A 26,281-nucleotide genomic window follows, 5' to 3' on the forward strand; every position below is an offset into this window, starting at 1 on the left:
TCTGCTGAATCTTGATCATCAAGAGTGGCAGAGCATAAATAAATAAATAAAATATGTTTGCCATACAAATATTCTTTGCTGGTAGTATGAATGGTATATTTGGTGTATATGAGTAAAATAATATAATAAAAAAGAGTTCATTAGATCGCTCGTTGATGGAAAACATAAACTGGAAATAATAAGTATTTTTAGCCAGCAACATTTTCACGCTTCGAAATTTATGAAACATTAAATTTACAGAAATATGTATACGGTTTTGATGCTTCCAACAACATAGCACATTAAAATGTGGTTACCAGTAAAATTTTAATTCTTTCAATTTGCATGTACGTTTCGCCGGTTTATTTTTAAACTACCACCATGCCTGCAATTTCCTACTGTTCGAAAAAAATATCCAATACAAATCATGTATCATAACATACACGCTTTGAATAGAATAGCTTCCTCCACATAGTTTCAGTTTAACGTTGAACATTTTTTTTTATCTTTAAATCGCATTCTTGTACCACAATAAAAAAAAATTGTTTATAAACTCTCTCATGATAAGCACATTAAATACATGCCTTTACGGAACATATGCGCTGTATTTTTTTTGTGCTCATGGTTTTGATAAAAGGTATTTAGAACTACACATTCAACAGGTAAATGATAAAAACACTGATATCGTTTCAATGAATTTTGAGCGGCTTATTAATCAAAACAAATTTTTGAAATTGATATCATACATTCAATAATCGATTGAGGTAAAACGGGAAGGGGAATACGGTATTGCTGGTGAGAAAGAATACAGGATTCGGCCGCATAACGATAGCGCAATAAATTACTACAACAATTGTATTAAGCTGTGAATTACACCTTCCAATGAAGCTACAATCACAATAATTTCAGAGGGCTCAGCGCTAAATATGGATCACCCTTTACCTGATATATTATTGATCAGAGTGTTTTGATAAGAACGTCATGCTTATGAACACAATTAAAGTAAACACCTTTATCGAATGTTTACTCTTTATTTTGATTCGGATATTTTCAATTGACGATGGTTTCTACTTTGCTTTTTTCTAAGCAGCTCTAAGCAGTTGATGCAAGCAATTCTAACTGTGTACCTTCACACAATGACGTATGCAAGAATTCCAATGATGTATTGTTACGCGAGATTTTTTAATTTTTCATGCTTACCACCGCCACACTGAATTTACGCTTCACAACAAATTTACACAACATCTATAGAAGTGTTTACATCAAATTCTTGTTGTGCTGAATTGGCTGAATTGCTGTATTGGAAAGTCACTTCACTATACGTTGGAAAATTGAAAACATTCCATGAATGAAATTAAGTGTTGCCATAACAGAGAAATTTAGAATTTTGTGTTGTTGTGGAGAAAATTTTCATAATGTTTCACCTCTGCTTACTGTTTCTTTACACAACCACGTATAAGGTATGAGAGGTTTCCAGTGCTGAATTGCAACGCGAGATTTTATAGATTTTCATATACTTATAAATCATACCGACATACTGTATCTGCGCTACTTCACAAAGTTTACACTATGTCGATAGTGTTTACATCGAATTCTTGAATGTGCTTAATTGATGAATTGGAAAGTCGCTGGAAGGATACGTTCGCAAATTGACTTTTGCCGATGCGAAAGTGACAGCTCATCGGATTTTATGAATCAAATTTAGAGTTGCCATAACAGAAAAATTTGGCATTTGGTGTTGTTGTGGCGTATATTTTCGCGTACGTTGTTGTGTGTAGTAATAACAGATTGAACTTACTACGAGTTTTCATCGTTTTAATGATTTTTGCTAGAACATATAAAATAGTATTTTCAAATTTTATAGCATAAGACAGCAGTAAGACTACTTTCAAAGTATCGTTCTCTACATACATGCTTCATGTTTTTACTGACAACATGTAAATATCAAGGTAAATGCCTCAGAGAATACGTCATGTTGCTTTTTACTGTGCTATATCATACTGAAAACTAAACATTTTGTTTTGCAATTTACGAACAAAGACAAATCATCAAGTTGTGTTATCAACTAATAGTAGTTGTCGCTTTAACCGGCTAATAAAAATTTAAATTTTTCATTGCATTCCAGCAAAAACCCATAATTTCAAGTTATAACAGTTGACTGCTCAATTCAACAGGTTATTTTTGTAAAAAAAAAAAAACATGAATGAGTCATCGCAATATTTATACTACTTAATGTCATAAACAACCTGTTTTGGTGGGTTTTATTGTATTATAAACAATTATTTTGTTACAATAAAAAAAAGCTTTTAGGTTGAAGCGCTTTTGTCTGCAACAATGTGATACGTTATCACTGAGAATTGTTTCAGACGCTGATTTAAGATATTTCATTAATGACTTAAATCATCTGGTCTTTGGTCAATTGAAATGCAAATATGTACCTACCATTTAGCGTCTACATAACGTACTTCAGTACACACCTTCAATTACATTTACATCGCAAGAAACAAAATAATTTTACGCAAAATATTGGTGTAACGAAGTCGCTCCTACCTACTCTCATTTTACATAACACCAGCAATGTTTTGACAATAAGAGGTCATTATCAAATCTTTCGTAACCATGACATTAATTGGCTCTTTTGGCACTTTGGGCAAATGATAATAATAATTAAAACACTTTCTAAAACTGCTCAAAATGTGAAACATTATTGAAATTAGATTTATAAATCATTTCTGCACAAACACATATTGCTGCTACGATGTTATGTGTATTACAATATGTACAATGAATCAGTGAAAGAATGTCTAGGTCGAGAATAGAGTGAGTGCGATTTTAATAAATATTTATGCAAACTAAATTAATTCTAATCAAAATGGAATGGATGACTGCATTTGTTTGTACTCCTCGTTCGTAAGAAATTGAAGTTGTAGAATGTCATGTCGTAATTTCTAAACGAAACTTGGTGTTCGATAGTCAATTGAGGAACATAAAACGACATGTACATCATGATTGTTATTAAAATTAGCGCAATAGCCTCGTTCATGTGCGGATGACGTTGTGAGTCAATTTAATTTAGTTTCTTTGAATTGTTTTACTAATTTAAAATCGTTCGTTTCCTTACATTCCTCCACTAACAACAAAACATCTGCGATCTCTCCGATTAAGTTTTTCTTACAATTGATTTAAGTTGGTCAATCCAGTCCGGTATATTTATTTACTATTTTTGTGAACCGATCAAATTTCAATTTGTACCAATAAAACTTTTTTTCTCTCAGTTCACGTCTTGATCGAATGATTGTGTGCATTCCTTTATATTTCAAGAAAATACAAAAGAGGCGGTTTCGCTCCACACACACACAATGTAAAACATTTTTCTTAAAATATTTAGCTTATGCGTTTGCGGTATTAGCTACAAACATCATTTTCACATTATTCGGATATCGAATATGTAATCTCATTCGACCTTAAGAAGAATTTAAACATTAATTTTGAAGTGTCTTCTAAATAAAAACGTGGAAAAGAAATAAGATGGGAAGAGAAAATCGGTTTTTTTTCTGTATATTTCTTTTAACATAAACATCAACCTGCTGGCATTTGGTAATTATATCGGTTGGAAGTTTTGAAGAGATTTTTTTTTCTTGGTAAATAAAATCAGAATGCAATTTTGTATGGTTTTAGAAGATTAATTCGAACTGGTATTATATGATACAGCGGCGAGTATCTCTTCTCGTCGTACAATATAATACTTGTGAGATTAATGAAATACCAAAAACAAATTCTTCACTAAAGGTTTTACATATCTTTTTGTACGATTTTTTTCGTTTTATTTATACCTAAGCGAACTAAATTCATTGCGTGAATGTTACGAACATAAAATATTGTTCGTATTGTACACAAAAAAAAGAGTAAATTTCTTTTTACCAATAATGCCCTACAGCACCATTATTACCGTACATTCATCAACTGTTGTATTATTATAAAAAAAAGATGAAATAAAACATAGAACGTGATCACTACAGAATGTATGGTATGCATGTAAGTATTTTGATTTTGAAAGTGTCTTAAAGCAACTTGAAGTAAACAAAACAAAAAAAAAATTTTATTACTTCGGCTGAGAGCTAAGATCGAGCAACGAAAATTGTATAGCAGTTTGAGGAAAGCTAACCATAATTCTGGTGATTATGTTAAGTTAAATTTCATTCAAAGCCTGATTCAAAGCATATGATGATTTACTGAATTTACTGACTTAAATGTCAGCAATTTCCTTTCAATTCGGTTTTCATCAATCAGTCCGAATTCTCATCACACGGCTAATTTTAAACGAATGACTCGCCGATAAATTATTTCACTCACCAATTGGAATATGATGAATCGTAACGGCTGTGCTTAAGCGACCACCTCCCAGACTAACTAAATGCGGATCATCAGTGGCCACACGTAAACCTCCAGTTTGTGATGGATCCTTTCGTTTGAGTGACATCTGAAAATAGATTTAAAATTTAAACACACAATTATCCAACTCGTTCTTAGTCAACATGTAAGACCGCTTATTAGCGCTGAATGATCTCGTGTACTATGCATTTGTTTTTGGGTATTGAAATAAAAAATTTATTTTTGGACTTCTCCAGCAGTAAAGCGAAAGAAATTTAAAGATAGATTTAGAAATGGAAAATAAAACAGTTGTCGAAAGTTACGGATATATGGCACACGTGAGGACGTGTTTACATTTACTGTATACACAAGCACACCGTCTCTTAAAATGTTCTTTTTATTTTTATTTTCAAAATATAAGTCACTCGAGTTCAACTCGAATAATTAGTAGATCATTCTTCTTGAGTACGCGTACATATGACTTCGATTTTATATTTAAAAAAAAAATTAAACCAAAATTAACTTTCGGTTGCACCGCTGGTTGTCCCACATAAAAAGATCTCATAAATACAGAACGAAAGTGAAACATTTTAATTTACAATAATTGAAAGCAATATTTAAAAATAAACATTAGTAGAAAAGTGATGACAGTCGTATGGTAAATAGTAACCTCATCCGACTGTGTATGTTCTAATGTACAGAGAATAACGAAAATAAAACATTCAAGAATATAGTCCACAATTACCGTTCCATTTTTTTCATTATTATTAAACCATCATCAGCATTCAAACAAACAAAAGTTTTTTTATTTTTCTCTACACAATAATTTTCATACGCATTCTTCATCGTACTATTAGTAGCGTTTTGTTCGAAAACACTTTAAGATATGCTAATCCCGCTTTCAGTTTCGTAATTAAGTGTTTAAATAAAGGGCGATAACTATAATTTTCTGAGAAATCTTACAAGTGCTTTGCATTAAGTCATAATTATGATACAAATTCGAATTAAGAATCAGTTTTCATTCAATGAAAATGCTGATGCCAGTATTACGTGATGTATATGGAGTGTGAACCGCTATAAGATAAGAAAACGATGATAATATTAATAAACACGATGACGACGGTGTGTTGGTATGGACATTTTAGTTATTGGATCAGTTAATTTTATTCAGTCAGCAAAAATTCCAGCAATGCAAAAAAAAAATCTGGATGTTGAGGTGACAAAAACATGTCAATGGAATACACAGTTCAATGGAACTGTTCAGATGGCTTTATCACGAAACATAAATTTCTCGTCACCTGGCCGAGCACTTGGAAATCAAAGTCAAGGGAAAATAATTCTCCACAGAGGGTACTTTACTCTTTGTATGCTGAGGACTTTTCCGATCCATTGTTCGACGAAAAAACCGCTAATATGATGATGATTGTGTAGACTAGAGAACCAAGCTTGTACTTAGTTCCAGTGTTGGAACATTTTTAATTTCGTCTAACCAATTAACAATTAAAAACGACACGCGTGTATAAACACTTCACAGCTGCTTTAACAATCCTACACAGATGAACTTCTAAAACGCTTCTTTGGTATTTACAAAACAGTGCAATGTCAAACCAATTTGTCGATAGTGGATTACCTCGTGTGTTGTAGAACTTCTGGTCCACACGTTTGCTTAGAGTAACTTTGAATGTATGGAGCACCCATACATTTTCTGTTGTTAATTAAAGTGATAACAACATACGCCTATTTGCGATGATGTCTTCATTTCACTTGAGCTGACAAAGTTGGTACTATTGATACGTTGTTGTTTCGTAATACCAGCACTCAGAAACACACATTATGTTATTGACATTACAAATTGTTCGTTTATAACGATTTACCTACGTACAAACATTCTAGTGTTTGAAGTAATTTAAAAATGCATTGGCGACGATTGAAACTCGGTTAATTTATATGGTCAAACATAATGATTTAAAAAATAATTAGTTGGATAAAAAAACATTAACATATAGATTGAACTGTGCGCGAAATACCTATATATACGTTTTCGTTCACGCACGAAGTATTGTGGCTTCGTGAATTATTTAAATCAGCTCATTAGATACATTTTTAGAAGTAGGTATCTTAGAACAACTTCATTAACTAAGCGTTGCCTATATCTATTCTGGTCAGTCTATTAAAAAAATATTTTTTCTAAAAAATCTTACATCGGAAAGCCATTTTTTCCATTTTAATTAAAAATTATCATCAATCAACATAAAATTCTTAGAAAAATATTAGTGAACAAACAACCGGCAAAAGCAGACGGTAAATTAACAGGTGTGACCTTCATAACGTATGGTCAAGGCTAAATGAAATGACAACAGAATTGATAAATCGTCGAGTTGAGAAAATTGTTTTGAAAGAAAGTGAAGAAAATACGAATGTTGTTGATGTTTCGGAATGACAGTTAATTTCACATAACAACTGCAAATTATAAGTCTTGCATGAATCGTTGTATTATAGCAATTTAACGCACGGCCATATAGCTAGAGAAATAGTAAGGAATTGAGTTAAATATTCTCGTTTGGCTTCATAAGAAAATCAATAGAATTGACAAAAAAGGCAAATTTGCGTTACAAAAATCTCATTCCAATTCATTTGAATTTTTTGTTGTTATTCATATGTGACCCATTACGAAAATCGGCTTAGCCATTGAAACAATGAAATTACGCAAGGAAGTGGAAATTATAGCACACCCAATGAATTACAGCAATTTTTAAGTTCACATAAATCAAGCAGCTGGCATAATAAGCAGTTTGCTTTAAAAATTGCACCCACAAATCGAAATGTGACACACTAATGAAAACCAATAAGATTCGGAAATTATGATCAAGAATATTCAAGTGTATCTACGCGGTGTAGTGTAACGAAAATTATATCGAAAGGAAGTCGATAAACACTGCACTCATTTCTTATTATATCATCGAATCACATGCGTATCGATTTTCACTATTATTGTATTTAATGAACTGCTATGTAATAATGTACGTATATACCGTAAAAATCTGAAGTTTCGATGAAATTACATGGCGATTGTATTATATTGAATAACGTTGTCTGTACAACACTCGATATTTTATTGAACAAAAAAAAGTTCGCTACTCGAAACGATCTTCTGTGTAAAACATAATTGATTATGGTTACACTCAAAATCACTTGCCCAATTAGTCTCTAAAAATGTTGCGTCACAAATAAGTGCATTACGCACTCAAAGATTTTATCTCTTAATAAGTATGTGTACATTTACGTGCCATAAAAGTTTGATCGAATGAGCTTTCATTTTCAAGATTAGCTAAATTAACTCAGTGGATCGATCATACAATATGAAATCATGTCTACGTACAGTAACAATAGAGCTAGAGAAAGCATACAATTATTAAATGAAATAAAATAAATGATTCTAATACTTGCATTTTCAACATAACATCGCGTTGCCTGTTGAATGCATATTGTATAAATATTGTTGTATCAGTTTGTACGTGCTATTCTTCGCTTAAATGACACACAACACAGTTTGCTTGTAATACAATTTCATTAAGTCTTTAATTAACGGAAAGCGAATCGCGATATAATCATTAAATCTGCTACTTCTTATGTTCAAAGTATCGTCTAATGTTTGGTACACAATATTTAACTATTGGCAAGATGTTTTATGTACAGAAAATTATACATTTTCAGTCACTTGGTCTCCAGGTCTCGTGTTACGATAGTTGTATGCGGGACTAGAAATTCCTTGAAATTATTCAAAGATCGTACTATTAAAGATCAAAAGCGAATACCTCTCCAGTTACTTGTGTGTATAAAACAGCGTTGTAGCCACGTTGCAGCATTAAATTATTTTTTTCTTCTTTCAAATCAGTAGAGACGTTTATCATTTTGTTTTTATTTTTCGTAATACATTGTATGTAACTGAGGTGAATTGCTACTGAACTCTGAATGTTACGATCAAGGAAACATTCAATGTAAAAAAAAACTTCACTTTTTTATTGCTTGTACAATGTACATGTGTACGATAGATTCATATTATATTCTTTGTTAAGTAAGTATCTATCAACAATTCAACATATCATGTTACAATGTCAAACATTATAGTTCATGTAATCCGTTTTTATTACAGCGTACAAAGTGAGGTAGTCAGGCAAAATGGTATGTGTACATGTGTACGACGTTTCATCGACGTATGATTTTTTTAGTATGTTTTGTGGAATGAAATTTGAAATCTTTACATGCATTAGACGTTAGTGACTGAAGAATGCCTTCTCCATGTTTTGGAGTCACTAACCGTCTTTTTTTCTCTCGAACATTCAAAAAACATTCGTTATAGTTTAACGTTCTTTTGGAGTGAGTTAAAAGGTCAGCAAATAATATAAAAAGGAATTATGCGTTCTGAATTTGGCATGATGATGATTGCGAAAGTTCTACTGTTGTTTGACTACTGAATTTTTAACTGAAAAAATGTTTTCACATTGAAAGCTAACTTCATCAATCAATCAATCAATTAAATCTCCCACGCCTAATGAAACAGCAAAACTTCAAACAAAACCAATAATCCGACTATAAAAACTGTTAAAACCATTGCTTTATACAGCTATTTACATCAAGCAATTAATATAAAATTTTTAACATTTTTTTCACTTTCGATTTATTAACTAATACTTTAAATCAATCGTAAAACAATTTTACAGAATTAGGTGCCGTAAAAATGTTGGAATACCAGGCAAACTTAATCTTAAGTGGACATTAACACCGCTTAATGTACGAATGATGAGTAGAGAAGTTGTTGCGCCTTAAACACAATTTTTTATGATTGCATTTGCTTGTAGAATAGTGAGGGAGTATCTTTCTTCGTTTTACTTTTTTCATAAATGACATCAACATCCTAAGTCTGACACGCTCTATATGGTGTTTTGCCAAAAAAAAAGAAACGATTGTGGGATCCAATCTGGTTTTTATGTTAAAATTCTCGAATAGTTTCTTGAACTGCCACGACATTTGAGTATGCATACAACTCGGAAAGATCTTAAACTATTTGCAACTTACAGCCGAAGTGGATGTGCATTTGAACAAGCTGATAAAATTAATATTTTTCACGTTAGATTGATGTTTGAAAAATTGAAATTTAAAACTCGTTTGATGTGTTAAACACATGTTTATACTTAGTTCAAAATGGTTGGATGATTTGTTAGTTGGTTGTATTTAATTTTTTTTTTTCGTTTTTAAAGAAGCCTTATAACAACATGCTTTCAAATGGTTTACACCACAATGATGATTAAGATTAATGATGTGCATCTTCTGGTACAAATACCTTCTGCGCTATGATTTGAAATTTTTTCAAGGAATCGACTTTTTAGTTGCATGTTATGAACTCGCGGGGTGTCAAAACAATTAAAATAAAAAATAAAAAAAATGGATGTTACAAATCGATGGATATCGTCAGAAATCGCTTCACTTTATTTATGATTCAGATACCTGGTCCTGTATTTGTCTATTCACTTTCAAATTAATATTTGAAATAACTTTGTTGCAGCATCGTCTCAACCAACAATAACAATTAAAATCACTGTATCCGATTCGACGAAATGGTTGCATACTTTTCTCTCATTGCATATTAGGTTACATTACTCAACAATTCCTTATAGAGTCTTGCTAAAAAAAAGTATTGTCCACGACATTGATGATACGGATAGATGTGGGCACATATAGTCTCTTATTTTAATTTATTGTTGGTCAGCGAATACATAAAAAAAATCGTTTCGCATAAATTTACCAATTCATGCTATCATGTGTAGAGCGTAGAATGGTTATTGAGAAATGCAAATTATTCAGGCCTGAATTAACGACGATTCACACGTTTTTCGGTTATTGTGTAAACCACAAAAATCTGCATAAATTTGTACAGATTATGTCTTTATCAACACAAGGCGAACCAAATTTCAATTTGCGAGTGTTAAATTACACTTTTTTTCGCGCAGTCATCCGAAACAATATATCACATAAATTAGGCTCATTTTTTGATTTAATATTCAATTTTACAACATCGAAAATAGCGTTGCTGCATAATAAGCTTACTGGTGTCGTGTATTGGCTTAACCTCTTTAAAACAAAACAAAAGCGCAAAAAAGAAAGAAAGAATTGGCAAGGTCTTCGACGATAATATAGAAATTTAATTTAAGAAATTCTGTACCCGATGGGAACTAATTTCAGAAAACAATTTTGTTTTAAAGTAGTTCTTGTACGCTGTACGTTTAATGAATGAAACTGAAACTGAAAACGTAGAACATGAAAATTTTACCCCAGAAGGGAAGCTGCTAATGCCAATTTCCTTAGTTATTTTTTTTACGTAAATTATGATGCTTTAAACACAAGTTGAGCAATATACAACCTATTATGCGTAGCTTAATTTTCTATTATGTTTCTAATATTTAATGTGTCGGAATTTCCAATAAGAATTCTACTGTTTGGTAGTTCGAACAACAAGTCAATGATCTTTGTCACTTTAATCTCAGTCAAATTTATAATCTATATAGTCAAATTAAACTATGTCAACAAACTGTGTCTAATACATGAATCGTCGGTCATAACTACACAACATCAATAAAAAATGTCAAGTTAATTAATGTTGTTTCGCATGATGTTAAATGTAACATTTACAATGATTTATATTTAACGAAGCTCGTAGAACCTTTACATATGCAATAAAACCTCATCGCCAGTATTCACTATAATATATTAAACAGAGAAGTGAGGGTATTTCTATATTCGGTACAACAACATTGTCAACATTCAAACCAATTTTGATCAGTCGTCAGTTTGTAAAATATTCAACAACAACAAAAGGAAATGACAAAATATTATTAGCGATTTTTGTTTGATTGTCTCGCGGAGGTGTTATGTAAAAACATGCAAAACTTTGTTGACATAATACAATCAATGAATGTTGGAATAAATTCAGTAAACATTTTATACAATGGGTCTTTCGTATACGTGGTGAGAACATCTTTTTTTCGTAATTTATTAATTCAAATTAATGATACCCGAATTTATCACGAATTGTACTGATTTACCGGCAACCTAAATTTCGAGTCTCATTACTCGTATATTCATTTTACCTAAAGTAAACATATCTTGTCGACCAACCTCTGCCAAAATATGAGTTTAAAGCAGCTGTAAACTACTGAATTTTATAAATTATGAAAACAATTTGTGCGTGCTCAAAGGTAACCACACGGCACACATCTGCCAGATGTATTACAATAGGAAATGTAACATAAAATTCGTGCATTAAAATTGGGGTGTCACTAAAAATAACAAATTTTTCTGTTAACAAAATCGTGATCTTTCAGGGCTTTGTAAAACCTCTATGAACCGCTCGCATGTTTGAAGCCGAGAAATTGAACAGTAATGATGTCATCAGTGAAACATTTTTAAATAAACCATTATAATGGTATAAGACGAAAAAATCGGTGTAACGTAACGTTCTTTATGAATTTAATATCCTAAATTATTGTTATTTGAGTTCACCTACTCCGAAGACTAAACTAATTTTTTAATCTTAATGGCCATCCAAATTTTAACGCTAGTGGCGTAATGAGAACCTAGGCCAAATTTCCTGCGTGAATAATGCAGTGCTGGGAATTATAAATCGCCTTGAAATCGTAGTATCATGGAAATCGCAATTCTTAGGAATCGTATTTTCAGTAGAATTGTAACAGAGACATGCACGCAGACAAACCGCTAACAAATTTCTCCAAACTTACAGGTTAATACAATGTAAATTGAAATTCTTTTAATTAAAACTACAATTGAAGTAAATATTAGCCTTAACTTACAGTTACTTTTCGAGTTCTAAGCAAATTAGCGTTCAATTCTTAACGTAGTTCTAATAAAATCGGATCAATTTGCATGATGCACTAAGAGCCAATCAAAGGCATGTTAAAGGAGCATGCAAAACTAAATATAACGCAACAGTAAAAATCACGTTTAATATTGAAAGAACTCTTTAACCTATATAGTCGTCCCACACGTTTTTACGATAAAAGTTATTCTGTTTTTATTAAACTTTTCAGCGCACAAGACCGTGTACCTTACTTTAAATTTTTAATTTAATTATATGTTAAAGGTATATAGTGAGTAATCGCTTTTTAACCACATAAAAATTATAACACAAAGTCTACATCATCTTCTGCTTTTGTTTGTATATATACTCTCAAACTCATAAATTTAACATAACTGCACTTGGTTAAATTGTGTAATGATGGTAATTAATCAAGAATAGAGGTAGATAAGATCTGACACATCAAAATAGCATTCAAAGTGAAAGACAATGGGAAATTCTGATTTTAATTTAACATTGTTCTTGACACGACTTGAATTTGTTTTTTTAAAGCTCTTGTTGAAGTGTATGTGCATTAGATATATGAGGAGATATTGAATATCGTTGGTGAACTAAGCTATAATTTGTGTAAACAATACAAGTTTTGCTTGAATAGTTTAAGCTTCATCTAAGCTGAAACCTTTGAAGTGAAAATATTGTTTTTATTTGAAATATCTCTTTTTGTGTATTTGGAAATTGTACCTGGAGATGTTTTAAATAAATTGTAGGTCGCAATGTCTATTTCAATTGACAATAAAACACTTTAACCGTCATGGTAAGCAAAACCCGGTATATATAGTCGATACATCCGATAAAATTCATTTTTGAAATAATTTATTTTGGTAGAAGAAGATCGTTAATTAAGTGAAAGAACTACAAAGTCCAGATATTATCGAAACAACAGCTAACAAAGTCCATACCGAGAGCACCAATCAAATTACCAACTTGAATTTACCGAATTGAATTTTAATTTCTTAACTTGATCCATTCAATTAAGAGTGATGAAAGTGAATCAAAACCGTTTTTGCATCATTAAAATGTTGCAAATTCATTAACGTAACAGAAAACCATTATGTAAACGAAATAGATTTGCTGGTACACATTTCGTTATCTAGAAATAACTCGACAAGCGAATTCTCTCTTTTTAATCGATATATTGCGACAGATTTTGTTCCTAAGGTTAGTCAATTACCATTACCATCGATAACACAAACATTCGGAATAATGTTTTCGAATTACTATGCTTCTATGATACAATTTCACGTAATATTCATCGACTAATTAACATTTTGTTTACTTTAGCTGATGACCCCTCACTGATTTTGACCTGAGATAAGTAAAAATAGAAATGAATTCAAGGTTCGATTAGACGAGTGAAATGAATGAAGTTAACTATTGTTAATAGAGGAAAGTATCATGAACTAAATTCAGTCAATCGGATACAAGAATTGTGGAAAATTCAAAAGTCTCACATGTTTTGTCGGTTGATTTTTTGTTTAAGACAAGACATTCATAATGCAGTTGAAGATGTATGATGCACCCATCATAAATCTACACTCCTTACGATCAAACAACATTCTATTTTCAAACTTATATTCTCTAAATAAATAATTAAAACATTTCTCAGAATGGCGACGATGAAAATAAAAGCAAATTTAACCGAAAAATAGAGAAAAAGAAAGAAAGAAAAAAATTCCGGATATATCTGTGACTGAAAGAGTTCTATTAAAGTTTATGCTGTAAAATGGCAATATTTACAAGAAAATCATCTCTGCAGGTAAAGTGAAATTGTAAACACATGCGGTAGCAATCAGTAAACAAAATTTTATGTTTAGAACGAGTGTCAAAAAAATAAATTGAAAACGAAGCGCATAGCGGAAAACTATTATTGAATTTATAAATGGAAAGCGACATTACGAATGTTTAATGGGAAACATAATGATGGAGCCGAGATTTTTCATTTTATAAACACAAAATTTGATTGACATTGAATGCTTGACTTGGTGATTTATTCGATTTCGCCGAATTACTTCGTTTTTTCTCTATTCGATTTTCATCGATCAACGACACACAAACACTTAGCTGGACTCAATATAAATATCAGATATTTCTCACGAAGGTCGCTACTATATTAGAAAAAAACGCATAGAGTTCTTTGACATTGTTTCTTCGCTGAGGAATGCTTGTCACATTTCTCTGTATGGTTGAGTATGAGCGCATTCCTTTTGTCAATATGAATGGTCGCATAGAAGAAACAGAAGTTGTAATAGCCGATGTAAGATTAACAGACTATGTAATCGATTGTAGCAAATATTTTGTTGGTATGTGGTTCTGTTGACGGCAATTTTTTAGTGGCTTGTCTTTCACAAATGGTTATACAACAACAATTGCGCTCTAGTAACGAATAAGGGTGGTTGCGTATGAAAATAGCGAGTTATATGTGTATGGTTTGACCTTCAATTTCATTAAACATAAACCGGTTAAGCATTATATACAAAACCATAAAGCTATACTTTCCACAGCCGGCAAAAATTACATTTAAAAGGAAACAATTCTATTTCAATTTATTTGACATGGGAAATTCTTGTTTGGCCACTTCATCATTTCGTATGCTAATCGTTATATGCTTCATTCATAAAACATTTGAAATAATAAATTATGTCTGGCGAATGATAATAATTTTAATTTCAAATCCGATTGAATTAATGTGTGTTTGCTGCAGACATTTACACAAAGTTTTTTTTTTGAAAATATAATCGGCCAATTAAGTGTATAACACTTCCTATTTGCTTTTGTTGTCCGTTTTTTTTTTTGCTCATTTTCTTATTGCATTAAAATTACGGGTTTACTCGGTGGAAGATCAAAATTACAACAGCACCGATGGATGAATTTTCATGATTTGCAACTATTGCCACTAAATACAAGCGGGGCGTTGTATTTGTTTTGCCATCTTGTTTATAATATGCTACAGAGAGCTGTGTACAAATATAATGTTCAGATCAAGAAGTCAAAAACTACAATGTTGTACCATTTTGTACAACGATCAAATGTCTGTTGGTTTTAACAGAAATAAAAGAGAAGAAATGTGATAATGACGTGAGAATTGGTAAATAATTTTATTTCAATTCATTCTTTTTTTTTCTCCTCCACTCCAACAACAAGATACACACTAGATGCTAGATAATTTAATAGGAAATTCGATACATCGTATGGTCTTATGGTGTAATTGGTATTTTATGCAGTATACACCTCAATTCGCAACATAATGGTGAATTGCAATTATTTGTTGTTGTTGTTTTTTTTTCAGTTCGTTCGTACAACACCAATGTCAAGATCTGTAATGTAACATACCGAGACCATACCATACACCACAACCTTCTGTTGGATATTTTTCAGTATTGAAATTCCGTCACGGTCTGGTTGAGTTGGATGGAAAGAAGGCGATAACGAATTTATATAAAAAAAAGTTTTCATTCCGAGTTGAATTTTCAATCAGTGGAAATTTGAGGTGTAATAAATGGAGGGAACGTGATTACCGTATTGATTCGGTAATCCCTAAATTTATGTTTCGACAATAAAAAAGATGGTAACACACTAAGTAAGAATAAGTAAGACTGAAGATTTTTACTTGCGTTACTACAGGACACTACGGCTTTAACAAACACTTAACTACCATTGGAAAAAGAACGGATCCAGGCTGTGACTTTTGTGGATCTGACATTGACACAGCTGTACATTACCTCTTCAACTGATCAGGAATTTGCATCCTAGTGACATCCTGAACTATATCTCTAGTACAGGTAGATTCCAATAAAACATGATAAAACGTTTCATGCTAGCACAATGGGCCCAACGGAGGCCCTCGTGCGTGTTTCCTACTTAGGTAGAAACGGCTAACCATTAAAAAAAAAGTAAGAATAAAGAATGTGCGTTAAGGATTAGAGCCTGTGAGACATTTTGTGTGAACATGTCATGCGCTGATGAGTCTCAGAACAAAGCAATTATAAGATTTTTATGAACCTCCCGAAGAGCAATTGGAACTCGATTTAGCTAATTTCCTTTCGTTTATTATAAAAGGAGAACAGCACAATGGTCCGAACGAGGAATGGGCAATATTTTGTGCTTCAATTCGTTCGTTATTTCAGCAAAGTATTGTGAATTATGTGTACGAAACTTAGACAAATTATACTTAGACCGGTGTTTCGTACGATCAAATGTGTGTTCAAGATAAATTTGTGTAAGATACACATTTCGTACGATTTAAAACCAATACATGTACTCGTGGACGCTTTTCATAATTCAATTTGCCCACTTAATTAAGTGGGCAAACACATATCATTAAACATTTCGTATTTCATGTTGGGATCACATATTTTACGTAATTTTGTTCGAAATTTCCTTTCTACGTATAATTACTCTTAGGTACGAATCTCCAGACTTCCTAATTACTCTGAAACCTAAAAAAAGAACTATCGACGACGAACTTAAACGTTCTCCATTTACCACTAAACACGTAACTGATCCTGAATATCCGTCACCGGAAAGAAATATTTATTACTTTCTGAAATAGCTGGTCACGGGAAATACCTTTTACCACTTTCCTTTTCTTAAGACCTTAACCTTCAAACTTTTAAGCCGATTATATAGGTTTCGAATACACATATCAGGTTGTAAATTCTTGCTGTTAATGGTACACCCTTTTAATCTTCACAGACAGATAAATATCAAATATCCATTATAAGCAGCCACTCTAAACGTCTTTCATAACAAATGCAAACATAAATAGACTTTCAATGCAAATGAAATCGTTTACTTTACACTTATATTAAGTAAAGTATATGTCCGTAAATGAACGAACACCCATTTATGTTCGTACACCTACAAACCGACAAAATATTTGTCTTATCGTGCAGTGCAAATTACTATTGCATTGCACATTATTTACATGGAACTTGCTATTTTCATAAAACATCAGCCTAAAAAGGTGAAATGTCACCGGACATATCAAAATGAAAATATTTCTTTAGTTTCACCAGTGGTTCAAAAAATTCATTGATACTAAGAATAAGCGATGATTAATTGACTGTGGTGAGTCTATAAATGAGATTTTTTATTAAGAATCTTAGAAAGTCCTTATTTGCGGCTGAATCGTAAGACTTTGATAATGTTATTTAGAAAACTGATCCAGATGTTATGCCACCTCTAGTTAATGTCTAGAGAACTCATTTGTAATCACGGATCATGATATAGACTCGCTAACTCGAGAAAAAAAAAACGATTGTTTTTAGATTTAAAGGTAGACCTCTCGCACAGTTATCCAATAAATATTTAAATTCAAGAAATAAACAAGCAAACCTACCCCCTTATCTCGCGGCAATTCTCTGCTATATCCAAAAAAACGGCAAATTTATTCAACGAAATCACGAACAAGTTTTGGCACACCAGATCACAAAAAACAAAAGTTCTTCATCGCATTTTTTTCGCTGTCATTTATCAACAAGGTTTTTGCAGTCAACACTTTTCACAATTTAACAACAACAATCATATCAGTCGAGTTTTAATTCGTAATCCACAATTTAGCTGCCTATAACAACGCCGAAAGAATGTTATTACACCGAAAATATGTTATACACAAAAGGCAGCTGCAATATAAATAAATAAACGAAAAAAATAACAAAATACGCCGAACCGAGAGAGCACGTCACGCGTCCACTTCGACACTTCAAATGCTTTGCGAGATACACAAACGAAATCAAAATATCGTGTTTTTCAGAGCTGTGATACTCATTTGCACTGGGATCACAGACGTTTCTTCGAAATCGAAATCGCGATCCCAATCGGCAAATTTCGACAAATTTTGTTTATTGTCAGAACGCGATTTGTATACACAATATCAAAGCTTACTTAGGGAACAAGCTTTAAATCACATTTTCGGGATCGCGTTAATTCCAATAAGACGAATAAAACGGCAAAAAGATGTTTCCCAACGCCACAGCATCGACAGTCGTCGAATGTGTGCTAATAAGTGACTCGGACACGGAAGAATCCGAAACAAAGGAGGATAAGCGACGAGTCAGCCGGCGTAAAAAAAATAAAGTTGAATATTCTGATACGGCAGAGGCACAGAAAAGTCAGACGCAAACACCGGGAATAAATGATGTCAAGAAAAATTTCGAGAGACGCAAGTTGGAGCATCGATCTAGCACTCCAACGACTGCCAAAGAGGTTGACACTGGTGTGAATAAAGAGGTTTTAGGCGGTCTTGAAGGAGCTGCCTTTCAATCGCGATTACCGTATGATAAAATGACATCGAACGAAGAAGCATCCTTTCCCGAAATGACAAAAAGTGGCTTGCCGGCACAGCTTGTATTTTTAAATATTCGAAATCGAGTACTGCAAATGTGGATTGGGGTACACTGGTTTTCCGTAATCCATTCAGTTCTTGATCGAACCTAACAAAACTTTTCCCGAATTCTAGGACCCAAAGACCCAACTGACCTACGAAAATGTTTTACTCAACATTGAAAAGCCCTTTGACAGTGATCGCTTGTTGTTGAGGCGCATTCATGCTTTCCTGGAACGGCATGGCTTCATCAATTTTGGAATCTTTAAAAGACTTACGGACATAGTCCCCAGCAAAGTACCGATTAAGGTCATTGTCATTGGAGCGGGTATATCGGTAGGTCTAATCACTGAGCCTTATCGAATAATCACACATAAAATAAAATCATAAAATGTGCAGGGTTTGGCAGCTGCCCGACAACTACAACAGTTCGGAATGGATGTGACGGTAGTGGAGGCAAGAGACAGAGTTGGTGGACGTATTTCAACCTTTCGGTAAGTATATAACTCTAATATGTCGTGACACGTTTTAAAACCATTTCTCTCATCCTGACTCCACAGAAAGAATAATTTCTATGCTGATTTGGGTGCCATGGTTGTCACTGGTGTCTATGGAAATCCTATCACTGTACTCAGTAGACAAAACGACATGGAAATGGTGCCGATTAAACAGACTTGTTCACTGTATGGATCAAGCGGAAAGCCAGTCCCAAAACATAAGGATGACATGGTGAATACTTGAAAATCACGCAAAACATCGGCTCCTTACTATGACGCTCTTGTTTCAGGTCGAACGAGAATTTAATCGTCTACTTGAATCGACCAGTTACTTATCTCATCAACTTGATTTCAATTATGCTGGCAACAATCCTGGTAGGAAATGTCCTTCGGTAGCTCATTTGCTCATCAAAAATTTGCTAACAAATTCCATTTGCAGTTTCGCTGGGACAAGCCCTTGAATGGATAATTAAACTACAAGAGAAGCATGTTAAGGAGAGACAGCTCGAACATCTAAAATCACTCGCCAATCTTCACGAACAAATTATCCAAAACCAAAGTGCAATAAACGACAAAGTGGACAGAATCAAAGCATTGAAAGAGCATCACACAAAATTGTGCGAAACCCGGCCGATCAAAACTACCGACAATGATGCACAATACATTGATCACGAATTTGACATCCGAACAACGTTGCGCGATTGGAACAGCAATTTCAAGGAAATGGAAAAACTGAAGACAACGCAAATTGAATTGGAAACAGAACTGAAGGAAGTGGCAGCGAATCAACCGAGTGACGTGTATCTCTCACCGAAAGATCGGTAAGTGAAAAATATCAAAATCGAAGCACACAGAGACCAAATGAGTAACAAATGTTGTGATTCCTGGTAATAGACAAATTTTGGACTGGCACTTTGCAAATTTAGAGTTTGCGAATGCAACACCGCTAAATACTCTATCGTTGAAGCACTGGGATCAAGATGACGATTTTGAGTTTATCGGACCACACACCACTGTCAAAAATGGATATTCGTGCTTACCGATTGCACTGACTAGTGGATTGGACATTCGTGTAAATACTGCCGTGAAGAACATCAAATACCACTCGAATGGAGTCGAGGTTACAACTGAGAATCTTAAAAAGAATAACGCCACAACAGTCATGAAAGCGGATCTAGTCTTGTGTACGCTTACGCTTGGTATATTGAAGGTGTCAATATCTCCATTGTCCGAGAACCAGGAAAATGTGGTTAAATTCGATCCACCACTACCCGATTGGAAGCAACAGGCCATTCAACGCCTGGGGTTCGGAAATTTGAACAAAGTGGTGCTGTGTTTCGACAAAATATTTTGGGACCAGAACACCAATCTATTTGGCCACGTGGGAAGCACAACGAGCAGTCGCGGAGAATTGTTTCTATTTTGGAGTATATCTAAGTCACCCGTTTTATTGGCTCTGGTCGCAGGTAAGGACATTTAAAGGCATTTTGACGAAAATCTGTTTCATTTCGCTTCAATTGCAGGGCAATCCGCCGCAATAATGGAAAATGTGTCTGACGATGTGATTGTCGGACGATGTATAGCTGTTTTGAAGGGCATTTTCGGCAACAATGCTGTGTTACAACCGAAGGAAACTGTGGTGACTCGATGGAGAGCTGATCCGTGGGCTAGAGGATCGTACAGTTTTGTATCAGTCGGCTCATCTGGATCAGACTATGATTTATTAGGTAATGAGTGATGCCACTTTCAGCTCATCAAACGAATTCTTAAGAAAATCAATCTCAATGTTCTAGCCGCCCCTGTTACACCGACACCAAATCTCGCAAATGGTAGCAGTGAGACCAGCGAAACTCCAAGACTATTTTTTGCTGGGGAGCATACCATTCGAAACTATCCAGCAACGGTACACGGAGCATTGCTGAGTGGAGTACGTGAAGCGGGAAGAATCGCGGATTATTATCTGGGTTTCCCGAATTCAGATGACATGAAATCGGAAGCTGGGGTGCCATAGAAATCGTAGAGTGTATTGAAGCTTTGTGTGATTTTGTTTCTTTGAACACAACAGGCAGTACATTCTAATGCCATTCATGAATTCATGTCGTTCTCTTGCAATGAATTAAAATTAAACTTAAATTCACAACAAACTTGGTTTATCTTCAGTACTAGGGGCTACTAATGTTAATGCCCTTAGAAACACTTTGAATACCGAGTAGATAATAGGGATAAAGGGTTTGCCTATGGCTAGAGATAATGTAGACGCGAACCGTCCTCACCTGACCTTTTGTTGGGATCGAACGACAATAAGAATCAGCTTTGCAATTTCTTTATGTATTTCCTAACGTTCACTTAAACATGAGACTCTCATCTTTTGTGCTATTATACAATTAATTGCGTTTAAATCGCTCCCAAATTCAGCGAAGTTTGCCTGTGAGAGATTTCCTTTTTCTTTTTTCAATATTCCAATGATAGCTCAAAATATCACGAAAGTAAACCTTAGAAACTTCGACGCTCAGAAGTTGTCGTTCCCCATAATTTTGCGAACTCGTGAGCGGTTAAATCATTATGAAGAATACTTACACAGACATCAATTTCGCTGGAGACATTCCCATTCATGACCACGTCCATTCTTCGCAGCATTTTCGTTGACTTTGAGTTCATAAAATTCTAATGTTCTGAGAAGTTGCGACCACGGTTTCGAACACGTGAGGGAAAAATGGTAATGAATGAACTGCCTTCAGTGCAGGATTACGCTCGCTCAAGAAAGGTGCTGAAGCCTTAACCAACCAACGTTGAATTTTTCTTTGGTTCGATTTCGGAGAGAAGTCTTCACAAACCCAAAGAAATGGAAATATCAACAGCATCATATAAGGCAAATATATTGGGAAACAATTTCGGTTTACAGTGATCGTATAACAACGTCCCTAATGAGTCTCTTGTCTTACAGTTTCCGTTAGTTTCAAATGAAACTATAATAACGGATTGAGATTTCAGTTTCCGTTCGGTATCTGCTCCGACAATGCCAGCTCCGTAAAGCAGTAAAACACACACGCAATTTTAGATTTTCTTATTATTCCCTTGAATATTCCATGAAAATATAAAAAAGAGACATCTTTCCGATCTTTAACGGTTAGACTTAGCAACACGTTCCAATTCGTCCTTCTTTTTGATTGCGTAGGAGTTTGAGGAACCCTGAAATAAAAAGAAGTTTTTGTTACTGATGGTTCAGGAAATTGTTGTGAATTTGGCTCTAAAAAGTACAGCACGAATTGCTGCATCAATGACTCGATGTCATTGTTTAAAGTAAAAAAATGTCTCGACACTTTCCAAGGACATATTTCATTGAATAAAGTATGTCCAGGATTTATGAAGAATTTTAATCTTGTCCTAAAGCGAAACTGAAATAACAATTGGATAATGTTAGGCCAGTATTAGACAGGACACTAAAGTAAAATCTGTACCGACCGTAGATGAAATGTTCACGGTACAAATTTCAACACTAAGCCTTGCAGACATTGTTCAAATAACTCACCTTCTCAGCGTTGATAAGTTCATCAGCTAGACATTCGGCAATCGATTTAATGTTACGGAATGCTGCTTCTCGTGCTCCTGTACATAATAACCAGATGGCCTGAAAACAAACGAGACAAAACGAAATTAGTCGAACCGTTGAACATATTCATGAAAAATATCGTGCAAGTATTAAGGTCATGTATCCGCCAGTGTTTATTAACTTTCAATAAAAAAAAACTGAAATTAATAGCAAGACCGGCTGATTTGATCAAACATCACAACTCTATAGTCTGTTAACATGGCCACATCATAGTTAACATTCCATGCTGTGATAGTGTTACCCAGACGAACCAGTTATAAAAATCGGATTGCAAAACTTACTTGATTTACTCGACGAAGAGGCGACACATCGACGGCTTGACGACGTACTGTACCAGCTCGTCCAATACGTGTGGAGTCTTCACGAGGACCAGAGTTGATGATGGCTGTGACAAGAACCTGAAGGAAACGAAGCGTTAAAATCGTCTAAACAAATCCCTAATCTCAGCGTGACGATTTTGTGGTTTTGTCGACAATGAATGCAATCGCAACACTTAATAAAGCAACGAATGATTAATGTAGATGACAAAACGAAATGTTCTCGTCCACGTTTCTACGCCACACTAAGTGATGTCAATCTTAGTGTGGTTCTAGCTCGGACTTGGAAAAGAATGTGCACAGATCCGAACAGTGAAACTTACTTGAAGTGGGTTCTTGTCTGTGAGCAAGTAAATGATTTCAAAAGCGTGCTTCACAATGCGTACGGCCATCAATTTCTTGCCATTGTTACGTCCCTTCATCATCAGTGAATTTGTCAATCGCTCAACGATCGGACATTGCGCTTTGCGGAAACGTTTAGCGGCATATCGACCAGCTGAATGAGGTGTGAATCTGGCGTACTTTTCTTTGACAGCAATGTAATCCTGCAAACAAAGAACTTTAGTCAAGCTGGCCATGATTTCGATCAAACGATTGTTGAACGTACAGCCAATGACATGTCAGATACATGGACGTCATCACAGCTCCACCGTCCGAACAGTTTAACATCGGGAACCTCAGAGGGTTGTGCCAATGTTAATCCATCGTCAATAGCGGCTGTCTCAATTACAGCTGGTTGCGGCTCCTCGAAATTTTCAAAAGTTTCTTCAACTTCGGCCATGTTTCTGCAAGAACACCAAACATTAATTGATCGATGGAATCACAAAATGTTAATTGTAGGCTTGTTGTTTTGTTTTATGGTGACGTAAAGTACGGCAATTAAACCTTCGCACCAGAGGAAAAGCAAAACCGATTTCTCTAGTCCCCTTGAATACCAAAAAATCTACAAATCGACTTAGTGGTTTTAGTGAAGGACAACTATTTGCGAAAACAATTGCGGAGCACCCATACACGTTGTGAACATAACCTCCAATCGATAAACAAAATAATTTTATGTTTTTCGCGGACTGCACTGTCGATTTTCATGCATTTTCAACATGTCACAACTTGTACATCACTTCGCAATAGTTTTCGCGTTTGTTTCAGTAAACAATTCGTAAGAATTCCCTTACAATTAATTAAAAATAGTGACCACAGGTCTGCACTCAATGGCTGTCGCCGGAAAAGAAATAAGAATTCGACAGATGATTACGGTAATGGCTGCCACTGGTTTCCGGTAATAGTTGGCACAACTGATTTGATCTAACCCAGTCGCTAAAACTAGTAAAAATGAAGGAATCTTTAAAAAGCGGTTAGATGGGTTTGTTCCAAGTAAACACGAATTTTTACTAGCCGAACAAACACGATTTCATCCACATAGATCGGTTTTCATACAAATTTCGATGAGGTTATGTCTCTATGTATGAAATTTGACAATTCATTTGACATGGCATTGGAGCAGACATGCAAACCTATAGAGTTGCTAATTTTTTTCAACTCAGTGACAATTTTCGTTAGCTTTGCACTCACGTTGGAAAAATTCGTTGTATAACTTCTGTGGAATATCGATTTCTCTATCTGATACTAAACAATACTCAAAAACGTCATAATTGACAAAAAATAGGTTCTAAGTCAAACAAAAAAATCGAAAATGAATGCGTTGCACAAAATTTGTTTGCGTTAAGTTGCAGTTGATGATACAACCAAGACTGTATACTTTGGGGAGGTCACGCAGATCGCCATTTTATTAGATACGCGGGAACACACCTTTTCCATACAAACAAATTCACCAAAATTGAATTTGTATGGCGTGGTGAATTTCGTGGTGAATTTTTTGTATGAAACGTGGTGTGTAACCCGCGTATCTGCATCTGCGTGACCTCCCCAAAGTATACAGCCTTGGATACAACAACATTAGTCACAAGAACGCTTGATAATTTATCATTGATAAAGGCAACGTTTAGGCATGTTCACTGAATTGATGATAAAATTTACAAATAATCGATACTATCTCAATCGAATGTTTTATCGATAGATAATTGATAAATATCGACTGATAATCGAATTATCAGTCAATGTTTATCGAAATATCAGTCGATATTTACCGATTATCAGCCGATGTCTATCGATTATCGGTCGATATTCATCGATTATCGATCGATATTCATCGATTATCGGTCGATATTCATCGATTATCGGTCGATATTTATCGATTATCGGTCGATATTCATCAATTATCGGTCGATATTCATCGATTATCGGTCGATATTCATCGATTATCGGTCGATATTCATCGATTATCGGTCGATATTCATCGATTATTGATAAAACTTTCGATTGATATTGATTTTTTGAAAGTATCGATAATCGATTCTAAGGAAATAATCGATATTTTATCGATCGAATGAATTATCGAACCTTATCGAGATAATGGTCGGAGGTAATGCCATATATAATCGAATCAGATAGGCGGTGGCACGACAGTTGCTTAGAAACCTGGTCCATCTATTTTGTGATATGCGCAATATTTTGTGAAACACAAGCAAATCGTAGTCAACCATTTTAAAAGAAGGTTACCTCCGCCCTTGGTCTCTTCAAGGTTCTGAAAAAATTTTGAAAAATATTTTTATCAAGTTGACATTTTACGTAATCTGTAATGATTGAGACTCGTGTGACTGCAAAGTATATAAACACTGAAGGTACCGCAGATCTTTCAGGTGAATATAAGATTTATTATGTTTCATCTGTGATGTTTGGCGTAATAATGTTGTCAGAACTGTGTTGCTCAGTATAAAATTTTCTGTGCTGAGTATTGAGCTGCGTGAGATGCAACCTTACAAAGTGAATTTTTCTCGATTTTACTTGTGTCCAACGTTATGAAAATTATATTCACCCGAAAGTAGGGATCCGCGTGTTTTTGCGGATCTGCGGTACCTTCAGTGTTTAGATACTTTGTGTGACTGTAGGGCAGCGAGGGCAGCGCAGCGACATCTGTTATCATTTCTCTGGATCAACCTTGATCAACCCTTCTCACTCTGAAAGAACCATGGGTGTATTAAATCTAAACCCGTTCTTTCATAACCTTGAATGATATAAAATATGACAAATTTTGACGACAGTCGATATTTCATTTTTTTTTTTAAATCACTTTTGAAAAGCCAAGACTTTGTGACTGCAATCCCAGCGGAAATTCTTAACATCAAAAATAAAAAAAAT

General features: G+C 34.2%; 3 protein-coding genes and 1 non-coding gene across 4 annotated transcripts in view; 1 reads left to right on the plus strand and 3 right to left on the minus strand.

Annotated features, from left to right (window-relative positions):
- The window catches only part of LOC119071137 (pleckstrin homology-like domain family B member 1), a 38,388-nt gene extending 20,391 nt beyond the window's left edge, over positions 1 to 17,997 (minus strand). Inside the window, exons 1-2 of the mRNA XM_037175831.1 lie at positions 17,619 to 17,997; positions 4,333 to 4,459 (exon numbers count right to left, since the gene is read on the minus strand). Of these exons, the coding sequence (XP_037031726.1) occupies positions 4,333 to 4,459 (127 nt within the window). The 5' untranslated portion in view covers positions 17,619 to 17,997. The remainder of the gene's footprint in view (positions 1 to 4,332; positions 4,460 to 17,618) is intronic.
- A 112-nt stretch (positions 17,998 to 18,109) lies between these two features.
- Positions 18,110 to 21,243, plus strand: LOC119071155 (possible lysine-specific histone demethylase 1). Its single transcript, XM_037175905.1, has 9 exons — positions 18,110 to 18,670; positions 18,738 to 18,938; positions 19,002 to 19,096; positions 19,163 to 19,331; positions 19,390 to 19,474; positions 19,539 to 19,920; positions 19,994 to 20,565; positions 20,623 to 20,826; positions 20,893 to 21,243. Exons 1-9 carry the CDS (start codon positions 18,236 to 18,238, stop codon positions 21,108 to 21,110), a joined length of 2,361 nt encoding a protein of 786 aa, XP_037031800.1. The 5' UTR covers positions 18,110 to 18,235; the 3' UTR covers positions 21,111 to 21,243.
- Positions 21,244 to 22,148: 905 nt separating this feature from the next.
- Positions 22,149 to 24,347, minus strand: LOC119071304 (40S ribosomal protein S5). Its single transcript, XM_037176183.1, has 6 exons — positions 24,199 to 24,347; positions 23,634 to 23,811; positions 23,350 to 23,571; positions 22,991 to 23,107; positions 22,629 to 22,727; positions 22,149 to 22,288 (listed from the first exon to the last, which is right to left on the minus strand). Exons 2-6 carry the CDS (start codon positions 23,805 to 23,807, stop codon positions 22,220 to 22,222), a joined length of 681 nt encoding a protein of 226 aa, XP_037032078.1. The 5' UTR covers positions 23,808 to 23,811; positions 24,199 to 24,347; the 3' UTR covers positions 22,149 to 22,219.
- Positions 23,860 to 24,011, minus strand: LOC119071428. Its single transcript, XR_005086653.1, has one exon. It is a non-coding gene; the product is annotated as a small nucleolar RNA psi18S-1854 (small nucleolar RNA).
- Positions 24,348 to 26,281: the final 1,934 nt, after the last annotated feature.

The sequence above is a fragment of the Bradysia coprophila genome (genome assembly GCF_014529535.1).
Source record: "Bradysia coprophila strain Holo2 chromosome IV unlocalized genomic scaffold, BU_Bcop_v1 contig_144, whole genome shotgun sequence".
In the NCBI taxonomy this organism is placed as follows: Eukaryota; Metazoa; Arthropoda; class Insecta; order Diptera; family Sciaridae; genus Bradysia; species Bradysia coprophila.

Excerpts from the sequence above, each read along its gene's own strand:
- LOC119071155 (XM_037175905.1), top strand. The coding sequence starts at position 18,236 with ATGTTTCCCAACGCCACAGCATCGACAGTCGTCGAATGTGTGCTAATA. Across the intron at positions 18,671-18,737 it reads TACTGCAAATGTGGATTGGG|GACCCAAAGACCCAACTGAC; the intron begins GTACACTGGTTT and ends CCCGAATTCTAG. Across the intron at positions 20,827-20,892 it reads ATCAGACTATGATTTATTAG|CCGCCCCTGTTACACCGACA; the intron begins GTAATGAGTGAT and ends TCAATGTTCTAG.
- LOC119071304 (XM_037176183.1), bottom strand. The coding sequence starts at position 23,807 with ATGGCCGAAGTTGAAGAAACTTTTGAAAATTTCGAGGAGCCGCAACCA. Across the intron at positions 22,728-22,990 it reads CTCTTCGTCGAGTAAATCAA|GCCATCTGGTTATTATGTAC; the intron begins GTAAGTTTTGCA and ends GTTTGTTTTCAG. Across the intron at positions 22,289-22,628 it reads AACTTATCAACGCTGAGAAG|GGTTCCTCAAACTCCTACGC; the intron begins GTGAGTTATTTG and ends TTTTTATTTCAG.